The 14,128-nt window shown below is 45.4% G+C and overlaps 1 protein-coding gene across 5 annotated transcripts in view; it reads right to left on the bottom strand.

Annotated features, from left to right (window-relative positions):
- The window catches only part of RNF213 (ring finger protein 213), a 116,116-nt gene that overhangs the window by 2,770 nt on the left and 99,218 nt on the right, over positions 1-14,128 (bottom strand). For all 5 annotated transcript variants that reach the window (XM_081220626.1, XM_081220628.1, XM_081220625.1 and 2 more), the window contains 13 exons: positions 13,633-13,727; positions 11,441-11,600; positions 9,399-9,567; positions 8,025-8,116; positions 7,028-7,279; positions 5,736-5,868; positions 5,312-5,395; positions 4,730-4,910; positions 4,258-4,459; positions 3,059-3,136; positions 1,947-2,141; positions 1,428-1,517; positions 1,156-1,334 (listed from right to left, as the gene is read on the bottom strand). In XM_081220626.1, coding sequence (XP_081076752.1) covers positions 1,156-1,334; positions 1,428-1,517; positions 1,947-2,141; positions 3,059-3,136; positions 4,258-4,459; positions 4,730-4,910; positions 5,312-5,395; positions 5,736-5,868; positions 7,028-7,279; positions 8,025-8,116; positions 9,399-9,567; positions 11,441-11,600; positions 13,633-13,727 — 1,910 coding nt within the window. The remainder of the gene's footprint in view (positions 1-1,155; positions 1,335-1,427; positions 1,518-1,946; positions 2,142-3,058; positions 3,137-4,257; positions 4,460-4,729; positions 4,911-5,311; positions 5,396-5,735; positions 5,869-7,027; positions 7,280-8,024; positions 8,117-9,398; positions 9,568-11,440; positions 11,601-13,632; positions 13,728-14,128) is intronic.

The raw sequence follows: 14,128 nt of genomic DNA, 5'->3' as shown, positions 1-14,128 counted from the left end.
ACTGGTCACTTTTTCAGGTCGTCAGAGAACCAAAGTGCTCATGAAGGCCAGAAATAACGAGTCAACCAACTGCTGAGTTACTGACCTGGCACTAGAATCCTGGGTTCAAGGTTCTAGTACATCCCTGCTGCTCCCCACACTGCAGTGCACATACCCTATGGGATGGAGCTCCCCTTGATAGGGGCCCCGTCAGATGGTTCTAAGCACTCTAGTAATACATCTGCTTTACAAAAAAAGCCTCGCCATTCAAAAAAAGCTTATATTCCAGTTCATGATTTGTATTAACAAAGATCGTAAATTCTCTAGAAAAGGGATCTTCTTTCCCTACACTAAAAGTCCAGGATAGTAAAGACTTCTTGAATAAGTTCAAAGAATACAAATGTAAATAGGCATATGCCATATACATAATGGAGGAAAATAGCAATTACAAAGTGTGTCGGTGAGGAAAACTGGAGTTTGACTATCTATTTAGAAAAACAGTAAAGCTAAATCCCTACCTCAGGCCACACATAAAAATAATTGGTTAACAAAACAAATGTAATATATAAAACTATAAAAGCACAGGAAAAAACATGTTTATAACCTTGGGATAAGACTCTTATAGGTATATTTTTCCTATAGAGTCCTTGGACACTTCTGTAGGAAAATTCTGTCAGATTTGGCTTCATAAAATTAAAGGTAAAGCATTTGTAACATAACAGATAAGATTAAGAAAAAGACAAATAGCCCAAAAGAAAAATAATCATAAGATATCAAGAGGCAATTTGGAGGAAGATATACAAATGGCTGATAAATATTTTCAGCCTCACCAGTAAATAGGAAGATACAAGCAAAAATGAGAAGAAGAAAATACCATTTTGGGGCCATTAGACTGGTAAAAATATAAAAGACGAATAATATCCAATGTTGGATATTCTTATACACTATACATTGGCGTAGCTTTTTCTATCAAATTTAAAATGCACATCTTTCTGACGTAGGAAGTCCACTTGTTATAATGAGAATATATGACTTTTTTGCAATTGGTAATGGTAAATCAGTGGGAAACCAATTTCTGCAGTAACATAAGAATGATTTTCACGTCTGTGGAAGATCTCGGGAGATGTGGCAGAATGTTGTATGTGTGCCTCGCTCAGCAGGCTTACAAGCCTGTACCTCCACTTAGGGTTGAAATTCTCCACGGTCTTGGGGTTCTTTAGCTTCAAGACCATCATTTCGTGAAGTTCCAGGAGGAAGGCATCCAGGCCAATCTGATTCAGGAAGGTGTTGAGCAGCTTAGCATTTTCAGGGCTGAGATCAACTTTGTACCTTGGATTGATTTCCCCAAATGGCTCCTGGAATGAAATAAGAACACATGACACACGGAAGCCTGGGAAGGGAGCGTGCAGCTCCCTTGGTCCAGGTGGACAGGAAGAGGCTAGACTCACTTTTCTCAGTCGAAGCAGATGTTCAGACTTGTGGGCAGAGAGGAACTGCCAGAGGGAGATGGTGTGTTTTAACTGGCATCTGTTTAAGGCCTGAAAGAGAACAGAACTCCTGAATAGGAGGTGCTGTTTTCACTTGGCCCTGCACTGATTCCACCTCCCTCACTACGGAGGCACCTCTGCTTCGTCCACTAATTCCCTGCCTCATCTCCAGAACGTCTCTGAAAGCCCTCTCCCCACTGCAACAATCTTGGGGTCCACCAGCGGCATGCAGTTTGCAGGCACGCCTCCGCATATTTGTGGCGCTGAGTCTAGATCTTTAAGTTCCGAGCACATCTCCGCCTTTCCCATCAGTGTGTTCTGATTACACTGTGGGCTGGCTGGGGGAGGGGGTGTTCTTGCCTCCCCTCCTTTTCAGGGGCTGCTTAGATCAGTACTCCCTGGTATCCCAGTAGGAAGTGGGGAGACGATGGAGGGGGACAATGCTGATTTCCTTTGGAGAGAGGCTGACATGAGACCCACCTTTGAAACCTGTGAGGCCTGATCACCCATCTGCAGCATGTCTTGGATATACACATTTAAGTGCATGTTTGGATCCCCCCCAGCTGTGCTCAGAAACCCCAACGTGACTTCTATGGCAGACAGAGCTTCACAGGCATCGCTGTAGGACTGCAGTTGTCCTCTGATGGCACTGATGGCCACGCTGGGGAGGGGGCTCTAGGAAGTCAAAAGCAGAATAGAGTTCATGGTTGGGGCTTCCTGTGCACTGCTACTTGATAAGAGTGCTCACCTTCTTCACTGCTAAGGCCACAAAATGGGACGGACTCTCTAACTTAAACAGCAGTAGGACTTCCCTGGTGGCGCAGTGGTTAAGAATCCACCTGCCAATGCAGGGGACATGGGTTCAATCCCTGGTCTGGGAAGATCCCGCATGCCGTGGAGCAACTAAGCCCGTGCGCCACAACTACTGAGCCTGCGTGCCGCAACTACTGAAGTCTACGTGCCTAGAGCCCGTGCTCCACAACAAGAGAAGCCACCGCAATGAGAAGCCCACGCACCGCAATGAAGAGTAGCCCCTGCTCACCGCAACTAGAGTAAGCCCGCGCGCAGCAACAAAGACCCAATGCAGCCAAAAAAAAAAAAAAAAAACCAAAACAGCAGTAGTTAACACTTGGTGCTTTTTAAGCGTTAGCAGTATTTAGATATGTTACAGAAAGAGAGATGAACTCACTGAATCCTCAAATCAACTTTGTGAAGATATGCATATGGACATATACATACATACAAACCACACACACATACATCACCCCCCCCCACACACAACACACATAAACCAGAAAAGCAGGAATAAATAAGTTCTCTGAACCTTTTGCATCAGCACACACAGTCATGACATCATTGCTAAAAAACTACAAGCGCGAGATTTCAATCTGTTTATACTCAACAAGAAAACTTCTGCTGATCTGCTGTCCTGCTTGCTGTCTGGAAAGAGCCCTGGGCTCTGAACGTAGGGAGGCCCTGAAACTCTTTGGTGCTCATGGCAAATGCCCAGAGTGAGGGTGGAAGAGTCCTAACACGGATGGAAACACTCTGATAAGACAGAAGCACATGCAAATAAGATTGATCATCATCACCTGTGGCATTTTGTTCTTGATGTCCATGAAGAGATGTTCATAGTTCCAGTCATGTCTATATACCAGAGTGGGTATTCCCTAAAGTGAGTAAGAAAAAAGTCTTTGGAAATGGAATCCACTGTGGAGGTTTCCATCAAATGACAATATATGCTTGAGCAGAAACTCAAATGTAGTCCCATGCTATTCAGTTCAACACCAGGCAAAGCAGGCAGCTCCTTGTTGCCATGTGATGTCCATGTTTAACCCGTAATCTATGGAAACAGTGACATGAGGAACCCAGCCTGGCCTTTGTGGCCAAGCACATACTGTCACATAGAATACTGTGGCCTGCAGACCGCCGGGGGAAGTAGGTCATGAGGACCTCCCAATGGGACACTGAGCACAGACTGAATGAGGGGGCACTCTGCTAACTGGGAGAGCAGAGTGAATTAAAAGCAGCCTTGAGCTCAAATAGTTTACAGTTTAACTGCGGGCAGGGAAGGAGCATAAATATACTGAAGTACCATACCCTTGACTGGACCTGGAAGGAGCAAGTACAGCCCAGGTAAAGAACAGATGGGGAAGTGCAGGGTGCATTCAGGGGAGGGAGAGTGATCCAGTATGTGAGGTTATGGGGTTATGGGGAACTGGCTGGAGACAGGGTCAGGGCAAGGCCACAGGGCCTTTTAAGCCACATGCGCATCAAGGTTATCCAACAGGGTGGTGGGATGCAGATCTGGATGTAAGAAATGTGGGCTAAAGAGCCTGAAGGCAGGGACCAGTTGGGAGCTACCATAGCAGTGGAACTTAAGGACAGATGCTTTGAACTAGAGCAGCGGGCTCTGGTGGTGAAACGGGGGTGCCTGATGGCTATGGTGGTGAAACGGGGGCACCGGATGACAGACTGTGTGTGCAGACTAAAGGAAAAGGGGGAAAACAATGAGGTTTGGTGGTGCCATTAATTAGGGCATAGAAATCCAGATGATGAGTCCATTGAGACCTGCAGACACCCTTGGGGTAATGAAGTGTGGATCCAGATGCACAGACAGCTCCGGAGAGCCGTCAGCCCCAATGGCAGGGGTGGTCATGGACACTGGGGGTGTGGAAGAAGGGTCCATTGGTCCCTCCTCACTTTGAAACCACTGTGATCAAAGCCACACTCAGGGCAACTTTTGCAAAATAGACACGCCGACCACATAAATACAGCAGGTTAGCCTTGCCTTAAGGGTTAGCCTGGGCTTGCCCTGCAGGAAGCGGCTGATGATCTGGCGCTGGATCTTCTCCAGGTCAAACTCCTGCAAGGTCTCCCCGCCCTGCTCCACGTGGTACTGGCAGTTGGAGAGAATTAGTGGAATCAGGTCCCGCTCCACTTCGTAGCTGATGACGTGCAGGTCGGTGACCTCGGAGGCATCAACGGAGTAGCTGGGGGACAGATAGATAGAGCTCAGCACTCCAGTCGTGGCCTGGTGATATGGAGTCAGCTCCTGTCTGATGTTGCCAAGGGCTGTGCAGGTGAAGGGACATGCAAATCTGTGACACTTGTGAGGGTGGCCGAAGGGTATCTGTTCGAGAAGGACCTGAAGCCTGGCTCACTGTCCCCAGGCCTGGGGACCCTGCTTCCCTGCTTGTGCCGCCTCAGAAACGACTTCCTGGGCTGAAAGGGTGTCCCCTGCTGCGGGCCTGCACGCTCACCTGCTGTCTTCCTTGGAGAACTTGTCTACTGCGTAGACAATTTCGTTGTGCAAGTTAATCAAGTAGCTGACTAAGGCGGTGGAGCAGAGGCCCCGGCCCTGGCGGCGCGGCAGGATGACTTCAAAGTCAGTGTCCAGATCAAGGGTGCAGCTGCAGTAGTCTTTAGGTAGCTTGATCTCACCTTTAAACGACAGAGGGGCAGTCACCGCCCTGCTGTTTCTTTCACAGCATCAGGACTGGGAGCCCACCACGGTGGGAGCGGGAGCAACGCAGAAGCCACCTCAACAGCAGAGAGCTGGGAACCAGGCGTGCTTTTGCTTCCCATCTCTATTTTATGTGCTGGTAAGTTTCAAAACTCCTTTTTGATACCGTATTTATAGACTCAAGAGGACTGAGGGTTTGCTCTTCCTGATATGTTATGCACTCATCTCAGACACCCCACCAAGAGTCCTCAGATCCAGCATTAGATGCACACAGCATGGCACTGTGCAGACGTGGAACAAGAAGAGTTAGGCTGGAGGGAAAGGGCCTTCAGAGAGGTGCTCCTATAATGTTTAGTGTTAAAGGGGATTTGACACTTACCATTGATCTCCAGCGATCGCCTCAGCTTGTTCCACGTCGACAGAAAGATAATGATTCTGTTGTAGGATAACTGCCTCAGCCCACCTGTCAAACAAAACACTTGTGAGAACTCCGAGATAACACCTACCCCGTCTAGGTCAAACCAACAGTTACTTGCTCTTTGACCCCTACCTTCATGCCATCACCAACACGTTCTAAATGCTGTTTAAACTAAAGCTGAGTTTGAGGAACCAGAGAGGGAGGTGCTTGTCTGTTACAGCAAAAGCCTCTAATGTGTCCCAGGGATTCACAGCACCTACTGCTTTATGCTACAAGCTTAGGGTACAGAGCACACATTAGCCCTGAACTGGAGTCTCCGAGTTGGACTGATCCTTTTGAACCACAACATGGATCGTCCTGATCCCCTATGAGAGCAGAGACCTACCTGAATTGTGACTGCTAATGAAACTTTTGATGGATCTGTATTCAACTTCTGAAACATTCTGGAATCGTTTCACTAGATTCCTTTGCAGGGCCAGAATCTCAGGCAAGAATTTCACCAGTCTCAGTTCTGCTTCCTAGAGAAGGGAAGACCACCAGGAACACTTTTTAATGTACTGGGGAAACAGACTTCAAGGCTGGCTCAGGACGTGTATTTGTAGTTTAATCTGGTCAACATGCCATTTTACATGATGACACATGATGATACTTGAGAATGGGGAACAGGCCACACCATTCTTTCAGCAAGTACCTAGTGACTGCTTACAACGTGTTGGCCAGTGTTCTTCTACCCTCTAGAGGTGGGGGAGCAAACCCGTAGGGCCGACACATCAAATGTGTTTGCCAGAAGCTGATGAAAGAAAGCAGCCTCTTGAGCCCATGAGATGGGCTAGGTGTGGAGAGGAGCTGCTGAGAGCAAGAAGACCAAGCTTTTAGGCAATGATGCTTGGCGCTATTCTGGTGTCGTTCTGAAGACCTAGGACCTAAGCTTCTTCAGTTTAATGGACCTGTGCACATCCGTGACAGATCACAGTATTAACACAATGGCCTTCCCGCTGGGAATTCATTTTCATTAACTGACCCACAGAAATTTCTGAGTCATCTTACTTCTTCCTAGACTGCATATATTGGTCCATGGAGGGAAATGATTAGAAAATCTATTGTAGAGAATAAAAGTTCAAACGGATTAAAGTTAGGAACCATGTGTAATTCTGGTTCTAAAAGATATGACACACACTTTACTGCTTTCCTCCCCACAATCCCACCACCACCCTCACTCCGAATGGTTCAGGAACAGGGAAGATTCTTTGTTTGTTTGATTTTGGCTGTGCATCCTCAACTCGAGTTTTTTTATTCAACAGACACTCATTGGTGACTAACTGCTCCAGGCACTGGGGGCAGGGGTGAAGATGAAAAGACAAAGGAAACATTTTCATTGTATTCTTTCTTGCTGAGTGATTGGGAGAGACCCTCCTGGCCCTCAAGTTCTTTACAGGTACCTGCTAATTCCAACTCGTGTACATATTTCACCTGTGACTTTATGTTTCAAACAACTCATACAGATTGATGTGTCTAGAGATCTCTGCTCTATCCCTGAGTCTTCTGCCAGAGACATTCTATTCAAAAATCAAAGTAGTCTGATGGCTGTCCCATTCTCAGGACTAATCAGACTAAATGAGTGGGGCCTTCAGGTCTCCAGGGGACACGTAGGCAGCATTCACGGTGAAGCAGCCTCACCTTCTGAAGGAACTTCCAAAGGATGGGCACTGTTTCTTTGCCATTATTCTGCTCCACAACGTGCTGGAGGTGCTCAATGGTGATCCTTTTCCTGCAGCTCCACATCTTAGAGCAGTGAACCACGCTTTTCTGGGGCAGGTGGGGCAGGAAGGCCACCGGATCACCGTACACGATTTTGGCCACGGGGTTGGAGCTGATGCGCTCATCTTGGCTGATCCGAGTGTTCACCGCCAGGAGGGTTTTATCTAGATGCTAGGTAAGGAAAGCGACATGGGATCTGGAAATGAGATGCTACTGCAGACAGGCTGGACACCTAGTGACCTTACCAGTGGGCAGATTCAGGGACCCGCCCTCCTTGTTTTAGCCCGTAATCAAATATTCATATTTGCCATCTTTTATTATAATTTATGTGATCATTATTTGTAGGTTCTTGTCTTCCCAAACAGAATAAGTCTCAGAGACCTATATTTCATTCATTCATTCATTCATTCATTCATTCATTGATCTTGCCACACAGCATGTGGGATCTTAGTTCCCTGACCAGGGATCAAACCTGTGCCCCCTGCGGTGGAAGGCAAGGTCTTAACCACTGGACTGCCAGGGAATGCCTCAGAGACCTTTATTTTATTACAATTATTTTACTTGATGACTTCTATTTTCTGATGGGCCTAGTTACTCTCAGTAACATTCTTATCTGACAGGGTTTATTTCTCTGCCTCTTGCTCTCACATTCTGCTGTGAAAAGTAACGGAGAGAAAACTACTGCCTGCACTTTCTGAACTCCCAGTAATTCCTCAACCTGACACACTGACCAGCCTTGGGAGGGGACAGGATAGGGTGGGGGCAACAAGAGGGTGGGGTGACCGGATGGAGAACACCTAAATCTGTGGCTTAGCCTAGGGCTTCAATAAGGGACACTTCCAGAAGGGACAACAGACCGAGCACTCAGTAGAGGCCCAGGAAACACCCTCCCACACTTTTCCAAAGTAGCCCTTACCTTTAGTTCAGGCAGAATAATAGTCTCAACAAGCTTTTCCCACCTGTTCCTCTCTTCTCTGGTTGACAATTCTGCGCCAAAATTTAAAGACCCTACAAAGAAAAATGTGTGTGTTACCAAGAAACAAAAGCAATCTGCATAAACACTAAATAAATGTTAAATTGAAATAATGCTCCTTTTGGGGGTGGGGGCGGGTATATCTTCCTAAATTAATCTCAGCGTTTAAAAATGGCTCCTGCTGCTACCACCAACCTCATGATCTTCATGAAGAAACCTAGAACTCTAAAAACTCTAACCCACATAATTATCATCTTATTATTATCATCTTATTATCATCTGAACAAAATTCCTGAAAGGACAGTACTTTAAATCAGAAGCCCAGGGGCAAAATAATGGTGGCCAGTGGTAGCACCAGCTGCCTCAGCTGCTGCCAGCTGGGCTTGAGAACGGAGGTGGGACCCTGTGGATGTCCGCGTGATGCAGAGTGCTGTGGAAACTGTTGGCATGCTTCTAGAATTAGATCACTTTGTCAGTATGATACTGGGTGAGCTTACCTAGTTTGAAGTTGCACTAGAATGAGAGGCTTAAAATAAAATAAAGTTTTGCTAAATGGAAAATATATACTGATGTTGGTTTCTGGCAAAAAAAAACTCCTGAAGTGGGAATGGATTTTCTTGTGAAGTAGCAGAACTTTTTATTGCTATTGTTATTATTTTAAATAACATTGTCATTACAGTGGTAATTTTAAAAGATTTTTGCAGATAAGCAAAAAGAAAACAAAACTGTTCTTAATTCCACCACTCAGAGGTAACCCCCTTACTAACTTGTCTTACAGACCTTTTCTTTCTGTGTGGATTTTAAATTTTAAAATAGAAAAATTAGCTTAGTGAACATAATAGATAGCCTGCTTTTTCATGTAACAAATTATGGACACGTACATATATTAAGTCAGCCCACAAGGGCAGTATTTTTTAGGAAAAGCAGATGCTGCCCCCCCAAAACAGGACAGATGTACAAAGAGACCAAGTTCCAAGCGCTTATCAAACATTAGTCTCTCTGATGGTGCTGTCTCTTTAACACACATCACCTGTTTGGGACAACAATATGTTCCCCATACAGTGGGTAAACTACAACCGAGGCTGACTTTTGAAACTTAAGCCTCCCAAATACACTGGCATTTAACACGCTGAGCACACCCAGCAGGGGATCAATGGAAAGGTCCTCCCCTCCCCCACTCTCTGGAAGGTGCATGTCTTCCTGCTTCCCCTTCCTCTCCCTCTGGGGTCAGGACGAGTGCGCTGCTTCCTCTGCTGGCTGTGCCCCACGCCCCTCGGGCCCCATGCCCGCCCCTCGGCCCCATGCCCGGCTCCTCACTGTGGCCCTGCTCTCTGAGGAGGTGGCTGAGGACAAGATGCACCACGCTGACGGTCTCGTCTGAGCTCCTCCCCAGCATCTTCATTAACTGCTCCAGGTCTCTCTGGATATGCTGCAGCAGAAACCCTTTTGGATCCCTCACCGGAGGCTTAATGATGTTCATCAAAGCCTGTGGGGGCAAGGGGACAAAACGTCAAGCAAGATCTTGTCTGTGGAGGAGATGGCAAGTTCAGGAGAGGTCAGGAGGGGTGAAGAAGCAGCCCGGAGCCGGAGCCGGAGGACAGTCTCTAGGAGGGATGTCAGTGTGATTCAAACAGCAGTGGCGAGAGAAGGCTCAGGAGCAGAAATGACCACAGTCTGAAAACAAGTGCCTTCTATATCCTCAGTGTGAAATAAAGAATTTTCAAAGCCTGAACTTTTTGCTATCATGGTTAATTAACTTAGAGGAAATGCAGCCTGCTCTCTTTCTTCCCCAGAGCTGCAGCAAAGACAGGTAAAATCATGGTTATGTTAGCCTCTCCATTCCCAGCTGTGGACCGGAGACATAGAGCCGTTCATTAAAAATTGACTTTACATAATCTGACAAGTAGTTCCCCCTTACCACCCTAGACCACAGTGAGAAAAATTAGGATACGTGAATTTTATATTATGTTTCGCATTAGGTAACAATGATATATTTGAAATCCACAAGAGGTGGCTAGAACTTTTTATTTTTTCCAACTATTTTAAATAATTTATTAAACATTTTAAATGATTTATTAAAATTTAAAAGTCAAAGTACAAATTATAAGAATTACAATTAAAAATTCAGATCAAAATAGTTTAAATAATGCTAAATTTTTTATTTCAATTTTGATTTTAATTAAACCTTCTAAAATATTTTCAGGCTTCCCTGGTGGCAGAGTGGATAAGAATCTGCCTGCCAATGCAGGGGACACAGGTTCGAGCCCTGGTCTGGGAAGACCCCATATGCCACGGAGCAACTAAGCCCGTGCACCACAACTACCGAGCCTGCACTCTAGAGCCCGTGAGCCACAACTAGTGAGCCCACGCACCATAACTACTGAAGCCCACGTGCCTAGAGCCCATGCTCCACAACAAGAGAAGCCACCGCAATGAGAAGCCCGCACACCACAACGAAGAGTAGCCCCGCTTGCTGCAACTAGAGAAAGCCCTTGCGCAGCAACGAAGACCCAAGAGAGCCAAAAATAAATAAATAAATAAATATTTTAAAATAAATAAATAAAAAATAAAGTATTTTCATATTAAGTGTTTTAATTCTAACGTTCGATATCCATCTAATTGTCAAAGTAAAGAACCGGTATCATATACAGTTAACTTGAGGTCATAGTGATATCACCCTGCTGGTTATCTTTTATAACTATTTCCTTTTTTAAACTTTCGAGTTACTTTTAGAATAAATCTTATGCCTTCTATGGAAAAAAAAAAAAGAATTCATACCAGGCTTCAACATGTTTCATCTGAACCTACATGCACTAATAAATGTAAGCTAATAAGATTTGTTTTATATTGTAAAGCATTCCTTGTGTGTTACTATTGCCAATAATATTCTAATGAATGAGAACACCTAGAACCACAGATTGGACCTTCAAAGAGGACTAAGAAAATAGTTACTTATTTTTACCAAGTATCCTAGCTAAGGATACTCAGTTATCAGAGAAGCAGTACATTCATACTCTCTGAAAGGAAGGGATGGACAAATTCATTAATCTCTTTTCCCTTACCCAAGCACTCTGCCACTCAGATCTTCCCCATACTCCCTATATAGTTTCTGCCTCTGATGTCAGTAAGGGCACAACACACAAACCTCACAGCATTCAAACCCAGGAAGTAGTCTTGTGCTTCAAGGGGCAAAATCAGAGAACTCTGGAGCGGGAAAGGGGTTAGTCACAATGAAACCAAGCAGGACCCTGCAGGGCCTTCCCAAGAACTGGCTAGGACTTTTTAGACAAAAGGATTCACTGTGAAAAAAATTACTGTAGAAACTAATAAACACATGGTTGGGCAGTACAGTGCTCTACCTGGGGACTTTGGGCGGCTCCCCAAAGCATAGCCAAATGAGTGAGTAGCCGGATGAGAAGGAAGACCACTGGGGACAGCTCTCGGTCAGATACCATGGCCTCGCCTCTCGGTGGTGGGTTTCCCAGCACGTGGCCAGTCTGAGTTCTGTCCATCTTGTTTCTGGAAAGGACAAGAGAAGACAGGGTGAAGGCTGAAGATCACCATTTCTTCTCAGCTCTGGGGGCACACTTCCCATTCTTAGGACCTGGAGACCAGGTTCAGAGTTTTGAAGAAAACAATGTTAAATTACATATTCTACTAAGCCTAGACTACTTTCCTATATTAGAAGATTTTTTTTTGTGGGGGGCCACACCATGCGGCATGTGGAACTTCCCTGACCAGGGATTGAACCCATGCCCCCTGCAGTGGAAACGTGGCATCTTAACCACTGGAACACCAGGGAAGTCCTAGACCACTGTCCTAAGAGTCTTCTTCTTCTTCTTTTTTTTTTTTTGCGGTACACGGACCTCTCACTGTTGTGGCCCCTCCCGTTGTGGAGCACAGGCTCCGGACACACAGGCTCAGCGGCCATGGCTCACAGGCCCAGCCGCTCCGCGGCATGTGGGATCCTCCTGGACCGGGGCACTAACCTGTGTCCCCTACATCGGCAGGCGGACTCTCAACCACTGCGCCACCAGGGAAGCCCGAGTCTTCTTCTTTATAGACTGACCTCTCTGGCTGACTAAAAGCCCACAACAGTGTAAAGTGGCTGTTTGTGAAACTAGTGGTTGCCAGTGGGGAGAGGGAAGGGAGGAGGGGCAGTATAACGGTAGGGGGTCAAGAGGTACAAACGATTATGTATAAAATAAGCTACAAGGATATATTGTACAATACAGAGAAGATAGCCAATATTTTATCATAACTATAAATGGAGTATAACCTTCAAAATTGTGAATCACTAGATTGTACACCTATAGCTTATATAATATTGTACATCAACTATACTTCAATTAAAAAATAATAATAATTTTGAAGGACTTTCCTGGTGGTGCAGTGGTTAAGAATCTGCCTGCCAATGCAGGGTACACGGGTTCAATCCCAGGTCTGGGAAGATCCCACATGCCGTGGAGCAACTAAGCCTGTGTGCTACAAATACTGAGCCCGCACATCACAACTACTGAAGCCCACGCACCTAGAGCCTGTGCTCCACAACGAGAGAAGCCACCGCACCACCACGAAGAGTAGCCCCCACTTGCCACAATTAGAGAAAGCCCGCGTGCAGCAACGAAGACCCAACACAGCCAAAAAAAAAAAAAAAAAAAAATTGAAAGCATAAAAAACTGGCTGTTTGTGCTAGTCCTGGGGCCATGTGTCAGGATGGAGGTCTGGACCTGCTTCTTCCACTGAATCATTGTCGGGGGTCAGGGGAGCAGGCAGGCAAAGGACAGTCAGAGTTTGGAATAGCTGACATTACCATGGGAATATGTACACACTGTTCTCCTTTTCCCAAATCAAAAACTGGGATCCAAGGTCTGGCAAAGGATTTGGCATCACACCCAGATGGGAGGTATAGTGTGATGGGTACATTCAGTTGCAAAGCTATTGGAGATTCTAGGACATTCTGATAGTTTATGGAGATAACAGATTAGCATATTTTAAACTGTAACAGCACTAAAAGAGCTAGAATATATGATGAACGTAGAGAGGTCACACCTCCTATTAAGGGAGCATGTGTAACCATACTCATCTCATGAGCAAGTGTGGGATTATGAGATCAGATTTTTAGCTGGATTCTGAAGTATTTGATAAGATTGACTATGTCTCCTCTATTTTTCTGGGAAAAAAAAGAGTAAGCTAAGAGAGTTTATAAGTGACAAACTTAAACGTGCCTCTGAAATTGGTCACCTGTTTATGTCAAGCAATTTCTACAGGGGTTGTGCTCAGGATTCAAATGGAAGACATCTGAATTAACAAGTATTAATAAGTATTAACGTGTGGTCTGCTTTGCATTAAGGGCCCAGTTAGCCAATGACAGATCAAATGCCTCACTAATGAATGACCACAGGGACCTTGGCATTGATATCAACAAGACCCAGGTCCAAATGTACAATAGTAATTGATACTATATTTAGTATTGATTTATCAGCTGGAATAGAAACAGCCCCAAAGCCCATGGTTTGACTGCTTAGAAAGGAGACAACATCTTACATACTCGATAACATGAAATCCATCCTTTGGTTTGTGATCAATCCCTCCAATTGGAGTACCACAGTCAATACAAAAGCTCTGTTCCATCGGCAAGCCACACTAGGATAAACAAAAACGCGACCCCAGTTCAGTTTGGACAAATGCCATCGTGCAAATGAGCACATACTTACCACAGGAGGTAGCGGACGCCACTACGATTGCTTCCTTTAGCGTATGTGTGTGTCAGGTGGGGCTACAGGAGCCCTGAGAGACAGGGCAGGCACTCCATGCCAACTATGTTGTATGTGGGCAAATTTAGACTTTTAAAAAGTAGAGACAATTTAAGTTTTATTCCTAAATAGTCACTTTATAGACAAATATATAAAACTCAACCTTCCTTTCTCATATTCATCACTGTTTTCCATTCATTCCCCCACCTATCACACCGGCCTTACTGCTTCACTATCTAACACCAGGAATACTATAGCAGCTTCCAAACTGATTTCCCTAACACCATTTGG

Source organism: Mesoplodon bidens (assembly GCF_964165515.1).
Source record: "Mesoplodon bidens genome assembly, chromosome: 19".
Taxonomy (NCBI): domain Eukaryota; kingdom Metazoa; phylum Chordata; class Mammalia; order Artiodactyla; family Ziphiidae; genus Mesoplodon; species Mesoplodon bidens.
This window is presented reverse-complemented; position numbering and strand designations above follow the sequence as displayed.